Raw genomic sequence first — 22,778 nt, forward strand, 5'->3', positions numbered from 1 at the left:
ATTTCATCTTACTGACCTGAGTAAGACCCATTTATGCCCACTTTGTAGTTCCTGTTAGCCAGCTAATCTTCTGTCTATGCCAATAAAACCAACAAAGACAAGACTTATACAATTAAACGTAGGGCCTTGGGCAGTGTTGTAGAACAGGGAAACCTAGGGGCTCTGGTGCATAACTATTTGAAATTTGGATCATATATAGAATGGTTTAGAAAGTGTTTATCACACTTGCCTTCAATGTTCAGACCATTGAGAACAGGAGTCCGGACATCGTGTTGAGGTTGTACAGGACGTTGGTCAGGCCACTTCTGCAGTACTGTGTCCAGTTCTGGTATCCCCATTATAGGAAGGATATTATTAAGTTGGAGAGGCCTCAGAAGAGATTTACCAGGTCGTTACCAGGAATGGAATGTTTGAGTTGTAAGGAGATTCTGCATAGGCTGGAATTTTTTTCAGGGGAGCATAGGAGATTGAGAGGTAACCTTATAGAGGTTTATAAAATAATGAGGCAGGTGTCTTTTTCCTAGGATGGGGGATTTCAAGACTCGGGGCATAATTTTTAAGGTGAATGGAGATAGATTTTAAAAAAGACCTGGGGGCAATGTTTTTACATAGAGAGTGGTCCATGTGTGGAATGAAGTTCCAGAGGAAGTGATGGATGTGAGTACAGTTACAATGTTTAAAAGACATTTAGATAAGTACATGAATAAGAAATGCTTAGAGGAATATGGGCAAAGTGCAGTCAGGTGAGATTAGTTAAATTTGGCATTATGGTTGACATGGACTGGTTGGTCTGAAGGGTCTGTTTCTGTGCTGAATGACTCTATGACTGTAAGATACACTATGAACTTTTAGATTCTGTAAGAAACTTTGATGTGCACCTAAATAAAGGCCTTCTGGAAGTCTAAGTGCAGTACATATACCGGTTCCCCTTTATCCACAATGTGTGTTACCTCCTCAAAGAACTAAAAATGTTATTGCACTAAGCCATGTTGACTCTGCCCAATCACCCTCAACTTCTTTAAGTTTTCTCCTATATCTTGTTTAATAATAGTTTCTAATATATCCCTGTGTTGATATTAAGCTAACTGGCCACTAATTTCCTGTATCCCTTCCTTTTTGACTGAAGGAGTTTGCGATCTCCCAATCTAATGGTATTATCCTCAAATCAAAGCAGTTTCGGAAAAATAAAACCAATGTGTCAGCTATCTCAATAGCCACTTGTTTTAAAACACCAGGCTGAATTCCATCATCTTTTTGCATGTAAAGGAATGTTTTTCTGTTTTATAGGGAAGTAGGGCAGTGTGTGACAATGCCCCATAATACAATACCCACAGGAAAGGAGTGGGAAGGAATCACATTAACATTGAAGGTAAAGTCACCATTGTCCTACCAGACCATAGAGCTGCTCTCTCATTAGAGAGAGACAGCTGGTGGTGATTTAACCTGAGGGTCACCATGCCTCAGGCAAGGGGAAAGTTTCAGAAGGAGATTCCCTCACAGAAAGCTCAGCAATGCACTAGTTGGTATTACTCTGCATTGCGAAACAGCTGCCCAGCCAACTGAACTAACAGTGTACACTGCAATGGAATTCTGGCATTTTCAATTCCCTACTTCATGGCTTTCCTGATCTAAACAATTAAAGGGAAGGGTTATTAAGGCAACAAGGTGCAGGGCTGGATGAGCACAGCAGGCCAAGCAGCATCACAGGAGCAGAGAGGCTGACGTTTCGGGCCTAGACCCTTCATCAGAAAAGCACGTTATTAAGGCACGCGTGTTGGCTTTTTCGTATCGCTATCCATTTGATCCCAATGACATATTATAGGTTTCCAAATGTTTTCATTTAAGTAGCTTCTGATTTCCTTTTATTATTGACTGCTGAAGCTGTTTCAGGCGATTCATTCCTGAACACAGCAGTTATCCATGTAAAATATTTGCTTGTCATGTCAATAGCTTTAATTGTTTTCTCATCTGGTTACTGATGCTTCAGCCATTGGAAACAATTTTGTTTTCTTGTTATTTTACCATCACAAAGTCTTTCACTACTTTGAACAAACTCTATAAAACCTCTTCCCTAAGAAGAGCAGTGTCTCTCCACATAACTGAAGTCTCATGTCCCTGGTAACAGTTTGGTAGTTCTCCTCTTCCAAGATCTTGAGGTCCTAAATATTAGACAATAAGATATAGGAGCAGAAGTAGGCCATTCAGCCCACTGAATCTGCTTCACCATTCGATCAGTGCCGATATGTTCATAGATTCCCTACAGCGTGGAAACAGGCCCTTCAGCCCAACAAGTCCACACTGACCCTCAGAGCATCCCACGCAGAACCATCCCCCTATAACCCACCTAATCTACACATCCCTGAACACTATGGGCAATTTAGCCCAAGCAATCCACCTAACATGCACATCTTTGGACATGGGAGGAAACCGGAAGAAACCCACGCAGACACAGAGAGAATGTGCAAACTCCACACAGACGGTTGCCCAAGGATAGAAATGAACCCGGGCTCCTGGTGCTATGAGGCAGTAGTGCTATACACTGAGCCACTGTGCCACCCAAAGAAATGGGTTCTTCAAACCCATCCTCCAGCCTTCTCCCTGAAACCTTTGATCGATTTACTGATCAAGAAACTATCTATCTCTGTCTCCAAATCCGCCCAAAGTTAGTCACAATATTTCAGCTGAGGCTTGGCCAACATTTTTAAAAGATTTAGCATAATTTCCTTATTTTTCTACCTTGTGCCTCTATGAAGCCAGGGTTCTCAATGTTTTATGCAGACTTACCTCTCAACATTGAGATTCAGTGCCAAGTAACCAATATCTGAGACACTTTATCATAAGCACCATGATGGACATTCAAATTAACAAATTCTCAGTTTTAATCTATTATTTCTCATGCGTTGATTGTATTGTTATGAGTTCCATGACTGCAATTAATAATTAAGGGAGTTACAGTATGAAATGAGCTTAATTTGTTTATTTTGCACTTCTTAATTTGAGAGATTAATGCATGTGTCATCAAAACATGAATCTTTCATTAAGCAATAGTTGAGCCCAAATAAAGCGATATCATCTGCTCCTGTGAATGCAAAAGGAAGCACTAAGTTACATCAATATTGGAATTTGCCAAAATGTTGGGTTAAAACCGAGAAACGCCTGAGGAACAGCAAGTTGTTTATATCAGAACAAATAAGGTGCAAATTATCATAACATCCTGACAGGTTCACTACATTAAATTTGGTAAGAGGTGTAAATCCAAATTATGTCTCTAAGTCACGGTCACAAGGGAGACTGCCAAACAGACAATCAGACACACAAAATACTGTTAGCTCCTCCCAGAGACTGCCATGTATACTTCAATAGTTGGAGCTATACAAAGACTTCATATTAACCCTTTCAGGCCAATTGAAGCAGGTGTATGGGGTGGCAGTCATGGACTCTCTAAGATTTCTTGAGTGGCATTGCTGCACTCATCCTAGTAAGCGGAGAGTATCCTACCACACTGCTGAGCCATACCTTTACAGATGGAGGACAGACTCTGGGGAGTCAGTAGTCAACTCAGACTGCCCAACCTATGACCTGCTCTTTTAGTCAAAGTGTTGATGTAGTTAGTCCACTTACATTTCTGGTCAGCCAGTGATATTGAGATATTTGATGATGGTCAGTATGTTGACCGTTAAGGGGAGTGGTTAATCTCTCTCTTGTTGAAAATGGTCACTGCTTGGTTGTTCTACGGTGCAAAGCCCACGGCTCAGCCCAAACTGAATGCTGTCCAGGTCTTGCCTTAATAGAGCTTGAGCTGCTTCAGTATCTGAAGATTGGCATTTGGAACTGAACACTGTGCCGTCACCAACAAGAATCTTTAACTTCAGTGTTATGATGCGAAGACAATCACTGAAGAAGAAGCTGAAGATGGTTAAACTTGAGCAGCTCCTGCAATGATGTCCTAACTGACTCACATGTGAAAATACATGCATGCACACAAGTAAGGAGTAGAAGTAGGCCACTCAGTGCCTTAAGCCAACTCTGCATTCAGGCTGACCATGGCTGATTATGTGACTTTCAACAACCACAGCCATCTTGCTTTGTGTTAAGAATGACTTTGACCAGAGAAGTGTTTTCCTTTTTAATTCCATTGACTCCATATTGCTAGTTGATGGTATACCTGACCAAATGGTGACTCAGGGTTGAGGACAGTCACTGTCACCTTAACGCTGGAATTTAGCCCCTTTGTCTATATTTGGACCAAGCCTATATTTCTGGAACTAAGATCTTCAAGGGAAACCTGGTATTAAGTAACTTAAAAAATATATTAATCTCTCACAAGATACTTGATGAAAGCAATGAGAATTTGAGTTGCACAAACCATGAAAACCTCAAATTTTATGATGGCAGCAATTGGACTGTAGCTGCCATGATAAAAACTGGGATTTCTGTGTTTGTACAACTCAAACTCTTGCTGCTTTCACCAATTAACTTGCGAGAGATTATAATTTTTTTTAAAATCATGTTATACCAAGTTTCCCAGGATTGGAGGGTTTGAGCTACAGGGAGAGAATGATTAGGCTGAAGCTATCTTCCTTGGAGCATCAGAGGCTGAGGGGGTGACCTTCGAGAGGTTTATAAAATAATGAGGGGCATCAATAGGGTGAATATCCAAGCTCTTTTTTTCCAAGAATAAAGGAGTCCAAAACTAGAGGGCATAGGTTTAAAGTGAGAGGGGAAAAATTTAAAAGGGACCTAAGGGACAACTTTTTCACACAGAGGCTGGTGCATGTATAGAATGAGCTGCCAGAGGAAGTGATGAAGGCTGGTACAATTACAATATTTAAAAGGCATCTGGATGGGTATATGAATAGGAAGGGTTTCAAGAGATATGGGCCAAATGCTGGCAAATGGGACTAGATTAATTGAAGAAATTTAGGTTCTGTTTCTACACTGTACAACTCTATGATGCTATGAATAGTTCAGGAGTCCAAGGAAAGTGAGCCAGATTGAGAGTCGAAAATTGAAATATCTAGTCACCAGCAGTTGTGGGTCATGAATGTTGAATCAATGAGGATATCCTGCAAAGTAATCACCCAATATGTATCGGGATTTCTCCATATAGAGGAAACATCATGATGGACAGCGAATGCAGTTTACTTGTGCACAGATTTCTTTTTGCCAAAATCAAAATTAAGGTTGTCTTGTGTGTTACTTATCCAGAATAACATCTTCTGACAGGAAGATATAATGCCAGATGGCAAGCACAGAAGTGAAAGGATTAGAAGTGATCTTGTTCGCTTATATGGTAATCCTTTCATGCCTGTGGTAGTGGAGCACAGGAACAAAGTTAAAAATCTAAAGTAATGACAATGAGAGAAAAATACAGGTTAAAGAAAGAAGTAGACTGACATGAGTCAATACATTTATAATTGTAGCCTTGTTTTTTTTTAGTGCACATGTTTACTCCTCCATCATGATCAGCATAAATGTTCAGTGTGTTAACAGTACTGCTTGAAGTTCATTCTATTTGGATGAAGCACTGGTCATGCCTAAGCTTCTAAATACAATGAATGTCATCATAGAATCCCAACAGGTGGAAGCAGGCCATTCAGCCCATCTAGTCTATACCAACCTTACACCCAGACTCACCTGCACCACCCCCCCCCATACATGTAACCCTGCATCTTCCCTGGCTAACCCCCCTAGCCTGCATATCCCTAATCACTAGAGGCAATTTAGTATGGCCAACCCACACATCTTCTAACTGCAGCAGGAAACCGGAGCACGAGGAGAAAATCCAAGCAAACTGGGCAGAATGCTCAGACTCCACACAGACAGTCGCTGGAATTGAACCAGGATCCCTCGTGCTGTGAGGCAGCATGCTAACCACTGATCCACTGTTCATTGTACATTGAATGCCAAAAGGCAAACTGCAGAAGGTTCAATTTTATCAAGCCTCAACCTCTGCCCAGTTTCCTCATTGAGTATCAAAGTAAAAGGATTATTTTGTAAATATCAAACAATATTGCTAAGAAAGGAAACATACTTTCAAAGCATTTCATCTGTCCACCCATCAGGATACCGAGCCTAAAAGGGAACCACAATTTATAGTGAATGAGAAGAGGATATTGATTATATCAAATAGCACGTCCTTTCATTTTTTTCACAAGAGGCAGGTTACTATCCATAACCAACCAGCCAGCACTTATAAAACTCAGAACATAGTATCTAACATAAGATTTAAATCTGTAAATGGGCACCACTTACTAAACAATCCTGACTATGCTGTGAATTACATGATCAACCAATTTAAGTTTATCTATCAATCTCACTTATGTGCCTCACTTATGTTTACTAGAGACCAAGCATCTTCACGTGCAGGACCCTGTGTTGTGCAGAGAGATGGAATGTGCCCACCTATCGTTTCAATTCAACAAAAGCTTGGGTTTGTTGCCCTCTGGCAGTGCTTTGACCAATCAAAGTTCACTTGCCTATATGAACTCAAACATAGCTTAGCAGTCAATTGTACGTTGTTGCCTTCTCCACGGAAATATCTTTACTAATCTTCTGACTTGCCAACAAATCAACACCCTCTTCTCATGCAGTATAAATTGTCTTTTTTTCCCCTTTCACAATTAGTATTCTTGCAATTATGTCCTGACGAATGCAAAATGGAAAGCTTCAACTGGATGTCTTTGTTTTCAAGAATACTTAAGTTTTGTATTTCCAAGTGACTTTATCCAGCAATAATGTAGAAAGTAACAACTTGCAGAACAAATTGTTTCTAGCACCCTTTCTCATTACTGCGGCTATCCACATTTAGTGAGGGTTGCTTGTTGTTGCAAAAGTGTCAGAATTAATTATGTGAAACATATTCATATATCCTGGGCTATCACAGGCCTGTGCACAAATTGCCATGAATAAAATTGGCTGCATTTTTAAAGTTTTGGCCACCACTGGAACAGCTGGCACTTATTTTCTGACTCGCCTGGTCCAGAGTCCTAGCTTAGTCAGATCAAGCTCCCAACCTTACCTCCAATACATGAGGGCCTTTTTCTGATGCCAGTTTAATGTTTCCAACCAAGCATGGCATTTTCAACAGTGCAGTACTCCTTCAGTACTGCATAGAAGTGTCAGAATAAATGGGGTGATGGTGGAATAGTGATAAATGCCACTGGGTTAGTAATCTTGGAGTCTGGGCAAGTGTTGTGGTGATATGAGTTCATATGTTAACTTGTGGAGCTTTCAATTCATGAAACAAATCTGGAATTGGAAGCTATTCTCAAAACTGTGACCACGAATTGATGTAAAAACCCACCTGGTTCACTTATGTCCTTCAGTGGGGGAGATCTGCCATCCTGACCTGCTCTGTTCTACAAATAGTTCAAGACCCGAAGTAGTGTAGTTGACTCTTGAAAGGCCTTTTCGATGGCTGAGCGAACCATTCCATTGAAGGGTAGCTGGGGATGGATCACAAAAGTTGACCTTATCAGTGATGTCCGTATCCTCTGAAAAAATAGAAAGAAAGTCCCTGAATAAGACTTGAAGCCATAAAATTTTACTTCCTTTTTTAAACTCAATTTTAATTTCTAAACCAGCTGGACATAAACTTATGCAGTGCTAACTGTTCACCCTGAAGCAAAATGTATTTCTTCCACTCGATTTGTAATGACTAAATATCTATCATCATGGTAAATGGAAAAGCCCTGGGGAAGAGCGAACTATATGGTAAATGGAAAAACCCTGGGGAAAATTGATGCACAGAGAGGTCTGGGTGTTCAGGTCCATTGTACCCTGAAGGTGGCAACGCAGGTTGATATAGTGGTCAAGAAGGCATACGGCATGCTTTCATTCATCGGATGGGGTATTGAGTACAAGAGTTGGCAGGTCATGTTACAGTTGTATAGGACTTTGGTTCGACCACATTTGGAATACTGCGTACAGTTCTGGTCGCCACATTACCAAAAGGATGTGGACGCAGAGGGTGCAGAGGAGGTTCACCAGGATGTTGCCTGGTATGGAGGGCGCTAGCTATGAAGAGAGGTTGAGTAGATTAGGATTATTTACATTAGAAAGATGGAGGTTGAGGAGGGACTTGATTGACGTCTACAAAATCATGAGAGGTATAGACAGGGTGGATAGCAAGAAGCTTTTTCCCAGAGTGGGGGACTCAATTACTAGGGGTCACGATTTCAAGGTGAGAGGGGAAAAGTTTAAGGGAGATATGCATGGAAAGTTCTTTACGCAAAGGGTGGTGGGTGCCTGGAACGCGTTGCCAGCGGAGGTGGTAAAGGCGGGCATGACAGCGTCATTTAAGATGTATCTGGACAGATACATGAATGGGCAGGGAGCAGAGGGATACAGATCCTTGGAAAATAGGCGACAGGTTTAGATAGAGGATCTGGATCAGTGCAGGCTTGGAGGGCTGAAGGGCCTGTTCCTGTGCTGTAATTTTCTTTGTTCTTTGTTCTTATTAGCATGCTTACATTGACATACTTGTTAGGATTCACAGACAGACTCATAGATTCACAGATTCTTGTAGTGTAGAAAAGGCCCTTCAGCCCATCGAGTCTGCACCAACATAACTACCACTAAAAGAGCACTAATCCCAATTTTCTGCACTTGTCCCATATATCCTTGAATGTTGTAATATTTGAAGTGGTCATCCAAATACATTTTAAAAGTTGTAAGGTTTCCAGCCTCCACTACCTTCCCATTCAGTGCATTGCAGATTCCAATCAGCCGCTGAGCGACAGTTTTTTTCCCAAAATCCCCTCTGAATGTCCTGCTCCTTACCCCCAAAACAATGCCCCCTTGTGATTGGCCCCTCAACAGCTGCTCTCTATTCACACTCCCTTTACGTCTCATAACCTTACACACCTCAATCATGTCTCCCGCACACCCCCCTCCCACTCAGTTCTCTCTTCTCTAAAGAAAACAATCAAAACCTATCTAGTCTCTCCTTATAGCTCAACCCCAGCCCAGGCAACATCCTGGTGAACAGCTTCTGTATCCCCCTCTAGGGCTATCAAATTCCTCCTGTAGTGAGGTGACCAGAGCTGCACACAGTACTCCAGCTGTGGCCTAACCAACACTGTGTACAACTCCTTACCTCCTTGCTCTTACACTCTGCCATGACTGATGAAAGCAAGTGCCCCACATGCTGCCTTAACTATCCAATACACGTGCTCTGCCAACTTCAGGGGTCTGTGAATAATTACCTCAAGATCACTCTGTTCCTCTACCCAGTATCTTCCCATTCATTCAATACCCCCTCACCGTGTTTCTTCTTCCAAAGTGCATCACCTCGCACTTACCACCTGCCACTGGTCTGCCATCTGTCCAACCCATCTATACTTTCCTGTAACCTACATTTATCCTCTTCACTATTAACCAACCTATCAATCTTGGTATCATCTGCAAACTTGCTTAATATTTCCCCCGCATCTTCATCTCTAGCATTTATGTATATAACAAACAATAAGGGCCCCAGTACTGATCTTTGTGGTACGCTGCTGGACAATAGTCTCCAGTCACTCAAACAACATTTTACCATTGCATTTTGTGCCCTATTACTAAGCCAGTTTCTGATCTATTTCACCAGGTTTCCCTGAATTCCCTGCACTTTAACCTTCTCAATCAATTTCCCATATGGGACCTTGTCAAAATCATTCTAAATTCCATATAAGCTACGTCAACTGAACTTCCCTCATCCAGACACTTGATCACAATTTCAAAAAATTCTCGCGAATTTGTTCGGCATGACTTCCCTCTGACAAAGCCATGCTGGATATCCCTAATTAACCCAAACATTTCCAAATGGATATTAATTCACTCCTTCAGAGTTTTCTCCAATTGTTTCCCTACCACTGATGTGAGACTCACTGGTCTATAATGTTCTGGTTCATCTCTATCACCCTTCTTAAAAAGTAGAACCACATTAGCCATCCTCCAGTCCTCAGGCACTTCCCCTGTGGCCAGAGAGGAAGTAAAAACTTGTGTCAGTGCCCCTGCAAATTCCTGCCTTGCCTCCCACAGCAGCCTGGGATGCAGTTCACCAGCTGGGGGATTTGTCTGTTTTTGAACCTGACAGAGTCTCCAATACCTCCCTATTTCCTATGTCAAACTGTACAGGTTCCTCACGTTCCCTTTTCCTGAATTCCGTACTTTCTTTCTCCTTTTCCAGAGTGAAGACTGAAGAGAAGTATTTATTCAACATCATTCCAATCTCCTGTGGTATCACATACAGGTTGCCCCCTTTGTCCTTAATGGGCCCTACTCTTTCCTTCATTAACCTGTTCCCTTTAATGTACTCATAAAATATCTTAGGATTCTCCTGTTCACAAGTCCATTTTATTCCCCTTTTTGCTCTTCTAATTCCTTTCTTCCATTCCCTCCTGCACTTCCTGTATTCCTCTCGGGCCGCAGTTGACTTGCTCACTTTGGACTTGCTAAAAGCCTTACTCTTCTTCCTCACTCAGTCCTGAATTGTCCTCAACATTCAGGGTTCCCTGAACTTATTACTTGTATTCTTCTTTCTAAAGGGTACATTTTGGGCCTGTACTCTTCCTCAGTTTCTTTTTGAATGTGTCTCATTGGTCCTCTGTAGACTTACCCACAAGGAGCTGTTCCCAATCTACTGTGGCCAGATCCTGCTTTATTTTAATAAAATCTGCCTTTCTGTAATCCAAAGAAGTCTTTTGCAGGCCATATTTTCCCTTGTCCGTAACAAATTTGGACCGTACCATGTTTATGGTCTTTATCGCTAAAATATTCCCCCATTGCCACTTCGAACACTTGACCACCTTCTTTCCCCAGAACCAGATATATCTCTGTGCCGCCCCTTGTTGGACCTTCTACGTATTGAGACAAAAAAACTCCCCTGGATACATTTCAAGAATCCTGGGCCCTCTAAACCCTTAACACTATGATTATCCCAACTTATGCTTGGAAAGTTGAAATACCGTCGTATAATTACCCAATTATTACTCTTACACACCGTCTGAGTCAAATATTTCTGAAATAATTCCATGAAAAGGTGTTCTGAATCATGTTATTCTGCTCTGGAAGATTAGATTGCATGGAATCCAGGGAGAGCAGGCAAATTGGATACACAACTGGCCTAGTGGTGGGAAGCAGAGAGTAATAGTGGAAGGATACTTGTCGGACTGGAGGCCTGTGACTAGTGGTGTGCCTCAGGGGTCGATACTGGGCCCATTGTTGTTTGTTATCTATACCAATGCTTTGGATGATAATGTACAAGGCATGATAAGTAAGTTTGCAGAAGACACTAAAATAGGCAGTATCATGGACAGTGTGAAAGGTTATCAGAAATTGTTGCAGGATCTTGATCAGCTGAGGAAGTGGGCCAAGAAATGGCAAATGGCAAATGGCATTTAATATAGATAAGTGTGAGGTGTTACATTTTGGAAAGTCAAATCAAGGCAGGAGTTTCATGGTGAATGGTAGGGCCTTAAGGAGTGTGGTGGAGGAGAGGGACCTTGGAGTTCATGTGCACAGTTCTCTGAAAGTTGAGTCAGAAAGACAGGGCAGTAGAGAAGGCTTTTGGTGCACTGGCCTTCATCAGTCAGGGCATTGAGTATAGAAGTTGAGAAGCTATGTTGCAGTTGTATAGGACATTGGTGAGGTCGTACTTGGAGTAGTGTGTTCAGTTTTGGTCACCTTGCTATAGGAAGGATGTTATTAAACTGGAAAGCATGCAGAAGAAACTTACAAGGATGTTGCCAAGACTCAAGGGACTGAGTTATAGGGAGAAGTTGGACAAGCTAGGACTTTTTTCTTTAGAGCATAGGAGTCTGAGAGGGGATCTCATAGAAGTATATAAGATCAAGAGAGGCATGGAAAGGATGAATGCACTCAGTCTTTTCCCCAGAGTTGGGGAATTGCGGACTGGAGGGCATCAGTTTAAGGTAACAGGGGAAAGAATACATGGGAACCTGAGGGGCAACTTTTCTACACAGAGAGTGGTATGCATATGGAATGAGCTGCCAGCAGAAGTGGTTGAGGCGTGTACATTAACAACATTTAAAAGGCATTTGGACAAATACTTGTAGAGGAAAGGTTTAGAAAGATATGGGCCAAGTGAAGGGAAATGGGGTTAGCGTGGATGGACATTTTGGTTGGCATGGACCAGTTTGGGCCAAAGGGCCTGTCTCTGTGTTGTAGGACTCAATGACTCTATGAATTATATTCACTTTTTATTTGGCATTTCACAATGATCATAAAGGCTTATTCGGATTCGATACAGAATGTAGTCAACATTTGAAGGAAATGATGCTTTAGGTTTTTGGATGAAAAGATTAAGTTCGGAATGCACTGTCTGAGAGTGTGGTAGAGGTAGATTCAGTTGAGGCATTTAAGATCAAATTACATTACCTTCCGAAAAGATAGAGTGTACGGTGCTACAGAGATAAGGCAGGTGAGTGGCACTAGATGCAATGTTTATTGCGAGAATCAGCACAATGCACTGGAATATTCTGCGAAGGTAGAAAAAAATCGCCAGTACCAATATATGAACAAATCACAGAAAATGTTGGAGAAACTCAGCAGGCCTGGGTAGCATGTGTGGAGACACAAACCGAGTTAACATTTCAAATCCTTTATGACTCTTTTTCAGAAGTTAGAGTTCTGTATCAGTACCAGTTGCTTTACCTACCACGGACACTGGAAGTTTTGGATGTAGAATCTTGGTACCTGACATTCATGAGATAGCTGGCCAAAAAGCCCAAATGCTAATTTCCCTGAATGTTGTGGAATTCTAGCTGAGTGGGCAATCATGTCTCTTTGAGAAATTCCTCACAGCAAGCCAGCCTGATTGTCAAACTTACCTGTCTGTAAGTCTCTCCGGGAAATCCTGAGGCTCATGGCCACAACTTCAGGAAAAGATGGGTTTTGGGTTGAGAGATATGGTTAGGAGATTCATAAGTTGGGCATATCAGGGACTGGGGGAGAATTGAAGATCTTGTGGAGACATGGCGTTGTTGATCTTATGGAGAAGATTGATGGTAACTGGAGAATTGGTCAAGGGGTGATTAAGGCAGGAAGAATCAAAGACATCAGGGGTCAATGTATGCAGAGGTGTCCATAAGTCTCCAGAAAGATGAGGAGATCACAGGAAATTTGTTAATCAGGAAAGGAATAGCAGATTGGGAGAGAATTGGAGATCACAGTGAAGGTTGAGAGTTGGAATTAACATTAAAGGGGCTTTAGTTAAGGGTGATCACAGGGTTATGAGGTTTAGTGAGGAGGTGTTAAGACCTGGGAAAAACAGCCAACATATGTTTAGAAATATAAATCTGATAAAATTTGAAGCATACAGTTTCAATGATGCCATAACCTCATCAGAGCAGAATTATCACCACATTTGATAGTGCAGCCATTAGAAATATGTGGATGTGCATTAAAGAAGGTTGGGTTCCTGCTTCAGATCTGTAACATTTCTGAGAAGATGCTAAAGGAGATTGACAAAGCAGATGTTGATCAGGTATTTCCCCTTGCTGGGCAATATAGAATGAGAGGTTGTAGTTTTGGGATGGGTGGTGACAGATTTAAACAGGCATGAGGAGGGATTACTTCTCTGAAAAGGTTCTGAACCTATGGAACAAAAACAGAAGCTGCTGGAAAAGCTCAGCAGGTCAGGCAACATCTGTGAAGAAAAAATCAGAGTTAACGTTTCAGGGTCTGTGACCCTTCCTCAGAACCGGACCCGAAACGTTAACTCTGATGTTTTCTTCACAGATGTTGCCAGACCTGCTGAGCTTTTCCAGTAACTTTGTTTCTGAACTGATGAAACTCACTGCCCCAAGGTCCAGTGGATACTGGGGCCCTGAATAAGATTAAGGAGGTGACAGTTTATGGGGAGCAGGTGAGAAGGTTGACTGGTTGTTGAGATGGTCGTATTATGTGGTAAAGCAGGCTCAAGGGACTGAATTGCTGACTGCCGTTCCTAGTTCTTAAGTTGTTATGATTCCCACCTGAGCTAAATGTAATCAATTCAAGGAGGGGTCAATTAAAATTCCCTTTCTTGAGTCTGTCATGAGGAACATGAATGCAACTTCCTTTCCTACTGGTACGAGCACTCTCTGCTCCTACTGAGATAATCTTTCCAAACATCACCAAACCAGCGTTTGTACCAGGTGAGAATGCATTTGCAGGTGGCCAAATATTACACTTGACATTTTTCTGCTGATGTTGAGCCATGATGCTGGGTGACGCTCATTGTTCTGGAGCTATATTTAGCATGACACTGAAAAAGTCACAGATATTACCTTTTAAAAAGCTAAATTTTGGATTTGTTTGTGAAAATGTGGTTATAATTGTTCCATGGAATGTTTAAGGTTATTTCACTTTTAGGTCACCCAGGATGGAAACAAGGTAATGTGTAATAAGTCAGCTTCAGATCCCAATATTATCCTGCAGCTTATAGTAGTCTAACGTTATTTATTTTTACCTAAAATGACTTAAAAGTTCATTAAATCTATGCAAAGCATAGAAGGTATTTCTTGGCTAGATCGTGATATTGCCTTGGAAACTGCCATGAAATTGACCTTTCAAGGAATGCTTGGTTTGAATAATCTTACAAAGTGCACTCATAGCTGTTAGCTTTGATGTTTTAGTACTAATCCAGTGTCAGAAGTTGTAGGTTCAAATCCCACTGCAGAGGCATGAGCATAAAATTAAGGCACCCAGTTCAGTGGTACTGCAGTAATAGTGGTCTAGTCTCTAATAGTCAGCTTCTCAATGAGGAAGTTAAGCAGAGGCTTTATCTTGCCACTCATGTAAATGTAAAAAATGACCCTGGCATTATTTGAGGAAAACAGAAGAATGCTCACAGTATTCTTAAGCCCCAGGTAGAATCAACAAAACCTGTTAGTGTGCCGTTGAGCTCACTGCACACTTTTTGGCATCATGCTTGCAGTATTCTGTCTTACAGCATTGGGTGCAGAATACAGAACTTTCAACCGGCTGTCAGCTATGGGAAGACCTGAGTTGTGAGAATATAAATATGTAATAACCCCTACAAGGCCCACAGAGAATCACGAATTAATCACCTTCTGGCGCTTGTTGAGTATGAGTTCCTTTGGTAAAAGGCAATGGCCTGGAACTCATCACCTGAGCCTTTTATCAAGCAAACCTAGGAAGCTCTCAAGTGGTACAGTGGTAGTGTCCCTACCCCTGGACCAGGAGGCCCAGGTTCAAGTCCTACCCGCTTCAGAGGTGTGCAAAAATATCTCTGAATAGGTTGATTGTATAATAGGTTAAATTTTTTTAAAAAAGCAGACGCAGTCTCATTTGATGGTTTGCATTGCTCATAATGGCCTTTGCTTGTAAATTTTCAATTGGCTATATGGGTATTTTTACTGGTGCTGGTCATTAGTTGAAAAAAAAGCAAAGACGTCAAGATGATTTTGATGGTGAAGGTCACTCAGTTGTGTGTGATAATTCTTCTGGATAGAGAGAAAAGGAAAGCAGACCGAGGAGCGAGTCTTCAATACTCTTTGTCCTGAACTGGCACTAGACTATATACACCACAAGGAGTGGCTCTATTTTGGTCTTCAACAATTCCCTGAATTAATACAAAATGCATGTTCTTTAATTCCGGATTGCAGTGCAGACAGTACACAATAAACAGCAGGCTCAGCACCTAATGAAGTAATTTGTCTGCATGTTGCACTTTTTGCCTCCGGGTTATGAGGTTCTGGGTTCAAGACCTACACCAGAACTCTGCAAGCTGACTCCCTGTATTGCCTGAGGTGGTGTCCTTCAGATGAGATTTTGAGCTGAAGTACTGTCTGCTTAAGTGAATGTGAAAAGTTGCAATGCAGAGACAGTCGAATTAGTGCTCTTGAACAGTGAGACTAAATGCATTGGAGGGGTTTTGTGTCTAACGTCATGTTGTACTTAGTAACTACCCTAAGGATATTAAATGTTATTTAGACCAAATGAAAATTCAGTCAATGGCATTTGGAAATGTCCAGACTCTCTCCCTAGGAGATAAAACAAAAATGAGCATACAAAAATAATTAACAGAAAGATATCCAGCAGCATAACCAACCGATCATACCTGAGACACCATGGTTAAACATCCTTCTTCCCTGCTTCTTACAGAGAAACCTGCACCCAAAAAGAGGAGAAAATGCCGTGGAAAATTGCTCTGTGATTCTGTCAATCAAAACCAGTCTAGGAAATTACAGGGACCACTTGTTATCTGCGTATCTACTTACCTTATATGTGCACATTCTCTGTTAGAGACAAAAAAGACTACAGATGCCGGAATCCAAGGTAGACAAACAGGAGGCTGGAAGAATATAGCAGGCCAGGCAGCATCTGGAGGAAAGGAGAAGTCAACGTTTCGGGTATTATCCTTTGACTGCTCCTTTCCTTCAGATGCTGCCTGGCCTGCTGTGTTCTTCCAGCCTCCTGTTTGTCTACCATGTGCACATTCTCTGCCCAGTCTCCTTTCACAACAGAAAGAAGCTCAGTCCTTGTATGTGGTCTCGTTACCGCTTACAAACTGAGATAATCTGAACAGAGACCACTGAGGAGCCTGCCATACACATCTCTTCCAGGTGATAAAAAAAACAGTGGCTGGAAGGTCGGGGACTGAGTAAGTGAATCAGAGACAGAAGGGAAAAGAAGCTGTAAGCAAGGTCTCAGGGGCTCTCTCAATGTCAAGAATGAACCTGATTCAGATGGACATTTTGTTTCTGATTTTGCTTCGTCTTTTGGAGAGAATGTTTGAGGTTTACTCTTTCGCTTATTGTTTTTGCAGGCCCTCCTGTTAATGTCAGCTGCAACATATTTATTAACAGCTTTGGTTCAATTGCAGAGACAACAATGGTGAGTACAAATATTAATTTATTTATTGTGCAGTAAGCTGCTTTATAACATTATATATACATATACATATACATATCTATGAGTGTGTGTGAGAGAGTCTGTGTCTGTGTGTGTGCATTTGTGTGCGTGTCTATGTGTGTCTGTGTGCATGTGTGTCTGTGTGTCTGTGTGTGTGTGTGTGAGAGAGAGAGAGAGAGAAAAACCTCTTTTCTTCTCAATTAACGTCATCTTCTGGGGCATCTGTCTTTGTTTAAGGTCTTATTACATATTGCATATACTTGAATATTAGTCAACCTCATGTGAATTCAACCTCTGACCTTTGGCCAATAAGTCCAAACCTCTTTGACGCAATATCCACTTGCCACTGGTGCAAAGCTGCTCATTTGAAGGTGATTATTCATATCCTCATGTATGCATACATCAACTGTCAAGGATACAACCTCACTGCAGTAATCCTAACTAAGACAGAGGTGGGAAGTTTTTTTTTGCCCAAAAGGTTATGAATCTGTGGAATTCTTTGCCACAGAGGTCTGTTGAGGCTGAAATAGAAAGATTTTTAATCAGAGGGGGAATAAGGGCGATGGAGGAAAGGCAGGAAAGTGGAGCTGAAGATTGTCAGATCAACCATTATCTCATGAAATGGTGGAACAGATACAATGGGCTGAATGGCCTACTTATGTCTTATGGTCCTATGGATCTGCAGATACACAGCCCAATCAATCTTAAAGTCACTGAGATTGCAGAGCAGCAAAACGATTGGGCAGCAGTTTGAGAATTCAAGGTACTGGAGAAGAACGTTAGGGATTGTGTGAATCACGCTGCACAGCTTAGGCAGATATATCAGAATACATGTGCAAACAGAGGAAAGTATGGCTTGTGGGACCAGTTGGAGAATTAAATTTAAAATTGCGTTGATTCAAATTGCCAGAACAGAATCTATCGGAATCTCCACCCTGAAATAAGCCACAATGTTAGCAATACAGATTTCAAAGCTGGCCCTGAATGGTCCACTAGGTTTGTGAAAAGAACCAATTCTGTACTGTTACAGTAGGAAAAATTTCACGGTGTATCTCAGCAGAAACTGATGATTTGCTTATTGAATTTCTGCAATTTATAATCCAATAGCAACAAGACAGTAGATGCAGATTGGCGTGTATTGGGAGTGTATGTGGGACTCCCATGAATTTTGACATGACAGTTATTTATAAACAAACCTGCATGAGTGAGTTGTGAAGGCATGGGAACAAGTCAGAATCGAGGTTTTCATTCAATCATGAAGAAATTCATGTGATGGCACAGACACGGTTATTTGTGAAAAGACATATTCAATAACCACAGCATCACATTAAGATGATTTTGCTGGTACAAACGATGCTGCATTTTAGGAAGCAGATTGGGTGAGCCATTTTGGCTGATTGTGCAAAGCCTGATCTTCAAACTGTCTCCTTAATGAATGGGATGCCACAAATTCTGATCATCAATCATTTCAGTGACTTGAATTCTGGCCAATATGTCACATTACTCCATCCATATCCCTTGGGAAAGGCGTAATATTATTCTATAACAAATAACAATAGTATGATTATGGGTAGTGAGCTGAGTGTTCAAATGGGCCACACCAAAATTGGAGGGGATTGATGCCACCAACCCCACCCTGAGCAATTTTCAATAAGGGCAGCTCTGGGTCAGATTGGCTGCTCCAGTGAATATTGTTGTTGAAGATAAATCCTTGTTAAGGCCCCATCTTTTCATCACCTAAGATTTTCATTCGACAGTGCAGCTGCTTCGCTCCAGCCTGAACAACATTCAGGGCTTAGGAATGGGTGGAGCAAAAGTGGTGGGGGAGGGGGAAATGGGTCATACCAGAGCCTCCTCCCCTCAACCCTGGTCCATAATGGTCATTGGGCCACAGGTCTAGGCCATTGGCAGTGCCCCTTCTAGATCATGGGCAACCGGCTGTGGACATTTTAAATGACAAAAGACTGACCTCTTCAGAAAGGGCCTCCTGTCACTCAATTAAGGAGCTGAAGCTCCCATCTCAGTCAACTGGGCTGCTGATGCATAATCACAGACGTCTTACTGTGCAGTCTCTTCAAATGAGCACCATTATCTAGTGCCTGCTTCCTTCACATCATTTTTACCTGAATAGTATTCCAATGCCCTTTTGAAGGCATTGGTTTTTAGAGACCTCCAAGTGGCCCTTTGTCTTCAGAACCCCATAAGGTGCCCTTCATTAGACAGTAAGCCCAACAGTTGGCTTAGCCCTTCAAAAATATGCATTACCTTTTCTGGAACATGCCAATTTGAGTCAGGACCCGGATGTGAAAATTATTGTCAATTAAAATTGTATTGGTTAATAACAAATTGTTTGGCCGAGTAATAAATAGGACCTTGTAGAACACTTATTTGAAAAATTTCCATATTGACAGCAGTCCACAGATCTCAGCCAGAAACTATCCCCCTAATAAAACTAGACGACTTATTTTATATTCATTCAGGGATGTGGATTTCATTGGCTGTGCCCATATTTATTGTTCCTACCTAGTTATCGTTCAGAATGTGGTGGTGAGCGATCTTCTTGAACTGCTGCATTCAATTTGGTTTAAGTAGCCCCAAAATGGTGTTGCAAAGGGAAGCCCATGATTTGGACCCAGTGACAACAATGTGATGTTCTGGTATAGAAGACCTTGCATTTCATTTCTAAATAAACATGCATTACCCTCTTAAATGTCTCAGTTAAACCTGCCTCCACCATACTTCCAGGTAATGGATACCCGAGCTAATCACTGTGGGAAAAAGATTTTTTACTCATCACCCTTGCTTCATTCACCCATCACCTTAAATATAGAAGGGTCATTGGACTTAAACGTTAACTCTGCTTTGCCTCTACAGATGCTTTCAGACCTGCTACGCTTTTCCAGCAATTTCTCCTTCTGTTTTTCATTTCCAGCATCTGCAGGTCTTTGGGGTTTTTTTTGTCACTTTAAATCTATGCCCTTTTGTTTTGTATGTGGGAACACTTTCTCCCTGTCCACCCTATCCAGTCTGCACATGATTTTGGAAACATCAATCAAATTTCTCTCTAAGGGCAAAGTCCCAACCTTTTAAATTTATGCTCATAAACGAAGTTTCTGCTTGGAACTATGATGTAGAGGTGCTGGTGTTGGACTGGGTTGGACAAGGTGAGAAATCACATGACACCAGGTTATAGTCCAACTGGTTTATTTGAAAACATAAGCTTTCAGAGCCTTGTTCCTTCTTCAGGTGTTAATGAGAGAGGTGGCATCAGACAGAATTTATGTGTAAATGGTCAAAGCATTGCATAACTAATGAGGATGTATTGAACGAGCCTACGATGCAGTTAAATCTTTAATCAATTAGAAGGTTTTAATTGATTAATACGTATATGTAAATCGCCAAATTCTTTTCAAGTCACCGCCCTGAGAGAACTAAAGGTTTTATCAGTATAAAGAAGAGGTGACGTTTTAGGTCAGACAATGCATGTAGTTGTGAGACTTTGTTTAGAATCTGTTTATCTTTTGGTTTGGAGTCAGACGGGTTTTATTTCTAAAATTTATAGAACGCCACATTGACTGACTGTCTATAAATTGGGTGCTTTTTCAACAAATAGAATGTATCTGCAAATACAAATTCACTCCATAGATTTGTGTGTGCGCGTGTGTGCGTGTGTGTTTGAGAGACAGTGTATGTATGAGACAGGGTCTGTGTGAGAGTGTGTGTTTGTGTGAGTGAGTGTGTGTGTGTGTGTATGTGTGCAAAGTGAGAATGTGTGTGAGAGTGTATTGTGTGGTGGGGTCACCTGTAGTGCGACATGAACCCAAGATCCCGGTTGAGGCTGACCTCATGGGTGCCGAACTTGGATATCAGCCTCTGATCAGCGACTCTGCATTGTTGTGTATCCCAAAGTCCACCTTAGAAGATGTTTACCCAAAGATCCGAGGCTGAATGTCCTTGACCGTTGAAGCATTTCCCTACTGAGAAGGAACATCCCAGTCTGGAGATTGTTGTGCAATGCCCATTCATCCCTAATTGTAGCATCTGCAATGTTTCACCAATATACCATGCCTCGGGGCATCCTTGCCTGCAGCGTATGAGATAGACAACATTGGCTGAGTCACATGAGTATCTGCCATGACCTAAAATGTCACTTCTTCTTTACGCTTTAGCTCTTTCAGTGCAGTGGCTTGAAAGAAATTCGGCGATTTACATATATATATGAATCAATTAAGACCTTCCAACTGATCAAAGATTTAACAGCATCTTAGGTTTGTTTAGCACATCCTCATTAGTTTGATCTTTTACTTTTAATTTCTGTGTCTGATGCCACCTCTCTCACTAACAACTGAAAAAGGGGCAAGGCTTCGAAAGCTTGTGTTTTCAAATAAACCTGTTGGACTATAGCTTGGAACCATGCCTGGAACCTTGTGTATCACTTCTGCATTCACTCCAATACATTCACCTCATTTCTATTATGTCACACTTGCAACTGTTCATAGAACTCTAACAAGTTGAACACCACCTCCTTGCTCTTGAACTCAAAACCTCTCATAATAAGGCTGAAACAACAAGGTGCAGGGCTGGATGAACACAGCAGGCCAAGCAGCATCATAGGAGCAGAGAGGCTGACGTTTCGGGCCGAGACCCTTCATCAGAAAAGGGGGTTCTGAAATAAATAGGGAGAGAGTGGGAGGTGGATAGAGGAGAGGATAGGTGGAGAGGAAACAGACAGGTCGAAGAGGCGGGGATGGGGCCAGTAAAGGTGAGTGTAGGTGGGGAGTTAGGGAGGGGATAGGTCAGTCCAGGGAGGACGGACAGGTCAAGGGGGCGGGATGAGGTTAGTCGGTAGGAGATGGAGGTGCGGCTTGAGGTGGGAGGAGGGGATAGGTGGGAGGAAGAACAGGTTAGGGAGGCAGGGACGAGCTGGACTGGTTTTGGGATGCGGTCGGGGGAGGGGAGACTTTGAAACTTGTGAAATCCACATTGATACCATTGGGCTGCAGGGTTCCCAAGCGGAATATGAGTTGCTGTTCCTGCAACCTTCGGGTGGCATCGTTGTGGCACTGCAGGAGGCCCAGGATGGACATGTCGTCTGAGGAATGGGAGGGGGAGTTGAAATGATTCGCGACTGGGAGGTGCAGTTGTTTATTGCGAACCGAGCGTAGGTGTTCTGCAAAGCGGTCCCCGAGCCTCCGCTTGGTTTCCCCGATGTAGAGAAGGCCACAACGGGTACAGAGAATGCAGTATACCACATCTGCTTGATGTGGAAAATCTTCTTGGGGCCTGGGATGGGGGTGAGGGAGGAGGAATGGGGGCAGATGTAGCACTTCCTGCGGTTGCAGGGAAAAGTGCCGGGTGTGGAGCTGGAGGGGAGTGTGGAGCGGACAAGGGAGTCACGGAGAGAGTGGTCCCTCCGGAAAGCAGATAAGGGTGGGGAGGGAAAGATGTCTTTGGTGGTGGGGTCGGATTGCAAATGGCGGAAGTGTCGGAGGATGATGCGTTGGATCCGGAGGTTGGTGGGGTGGTACGTGAGGACGAGGGGGATTCATTTTTGGTTCTTATTGCGTGGATGGGGTGTGAGGGATGAGTTGCGGGAGATGTGGGAGACACGGTTGAGGGCGTTCTCGACCACTGAGGGGGGAAGTTACGGTTCTTGAAAAACGAGGACGACTGAGATGTACGGGAGTGGAATGCCTCATCCTGGGAGCAGATGCGGCGGAGGCGAAGGAATTGGGAATAGGGGATAGCATTTTTGCAGGAAGGTGGGTGGGAGGAGGAGTATTCTAGGTAGCTGTGGGAGTCGGTGGGCTTGAAATGAATATCGGTTTCTAGGTGGTTGCCCGATATAGGAACCCTGCAGCCCAATGGTATCAATGTGGATTTCACAAGTTTCAAAGTCTCCCCTCCCCCGA

At 42.4% G+C, this 22,778-nt stretch overlaps 1 protein-coding gene across 1 annotated transcript in view; it reads left to right on the top strand.

Annotated features, from left to right (window-relative positions):
* The window catches only part of glra3 (glycine receptor, alpha 3), a 154,734-nt gene that overhangs the window by 38,459 nt on the left and 93,497 nt on the right, over positions 1-22,778 (top strand). Inside the window, exon 3 of the mRNA XM_048594971.1 lies at positions 16,781-16,848. Within this exon, the coding sequence (XP_048450928.1) occupies positions 16,781-16,848 (68 nt within the window). The remainder of the gene's footprint in view (positions 1-16,780; positions 16,849-22,778) is intronic.

This window comes from Rhincodon typus, chromosome 3 (genome assembly GCF_021869965.1).
Source record: "Rhincodon typus isolate 14 chromosome 3, sRhiTyp1.1, whole genome shotgun sequence".
Classification (NCBI taxonomy): domain Eukaryota; kingdom Metazoa; phylum Chordata; class Chondrichthyes; order Orectolobiformes; family Rhincodontidae; genus Rhincodon; species Rhincodon typus.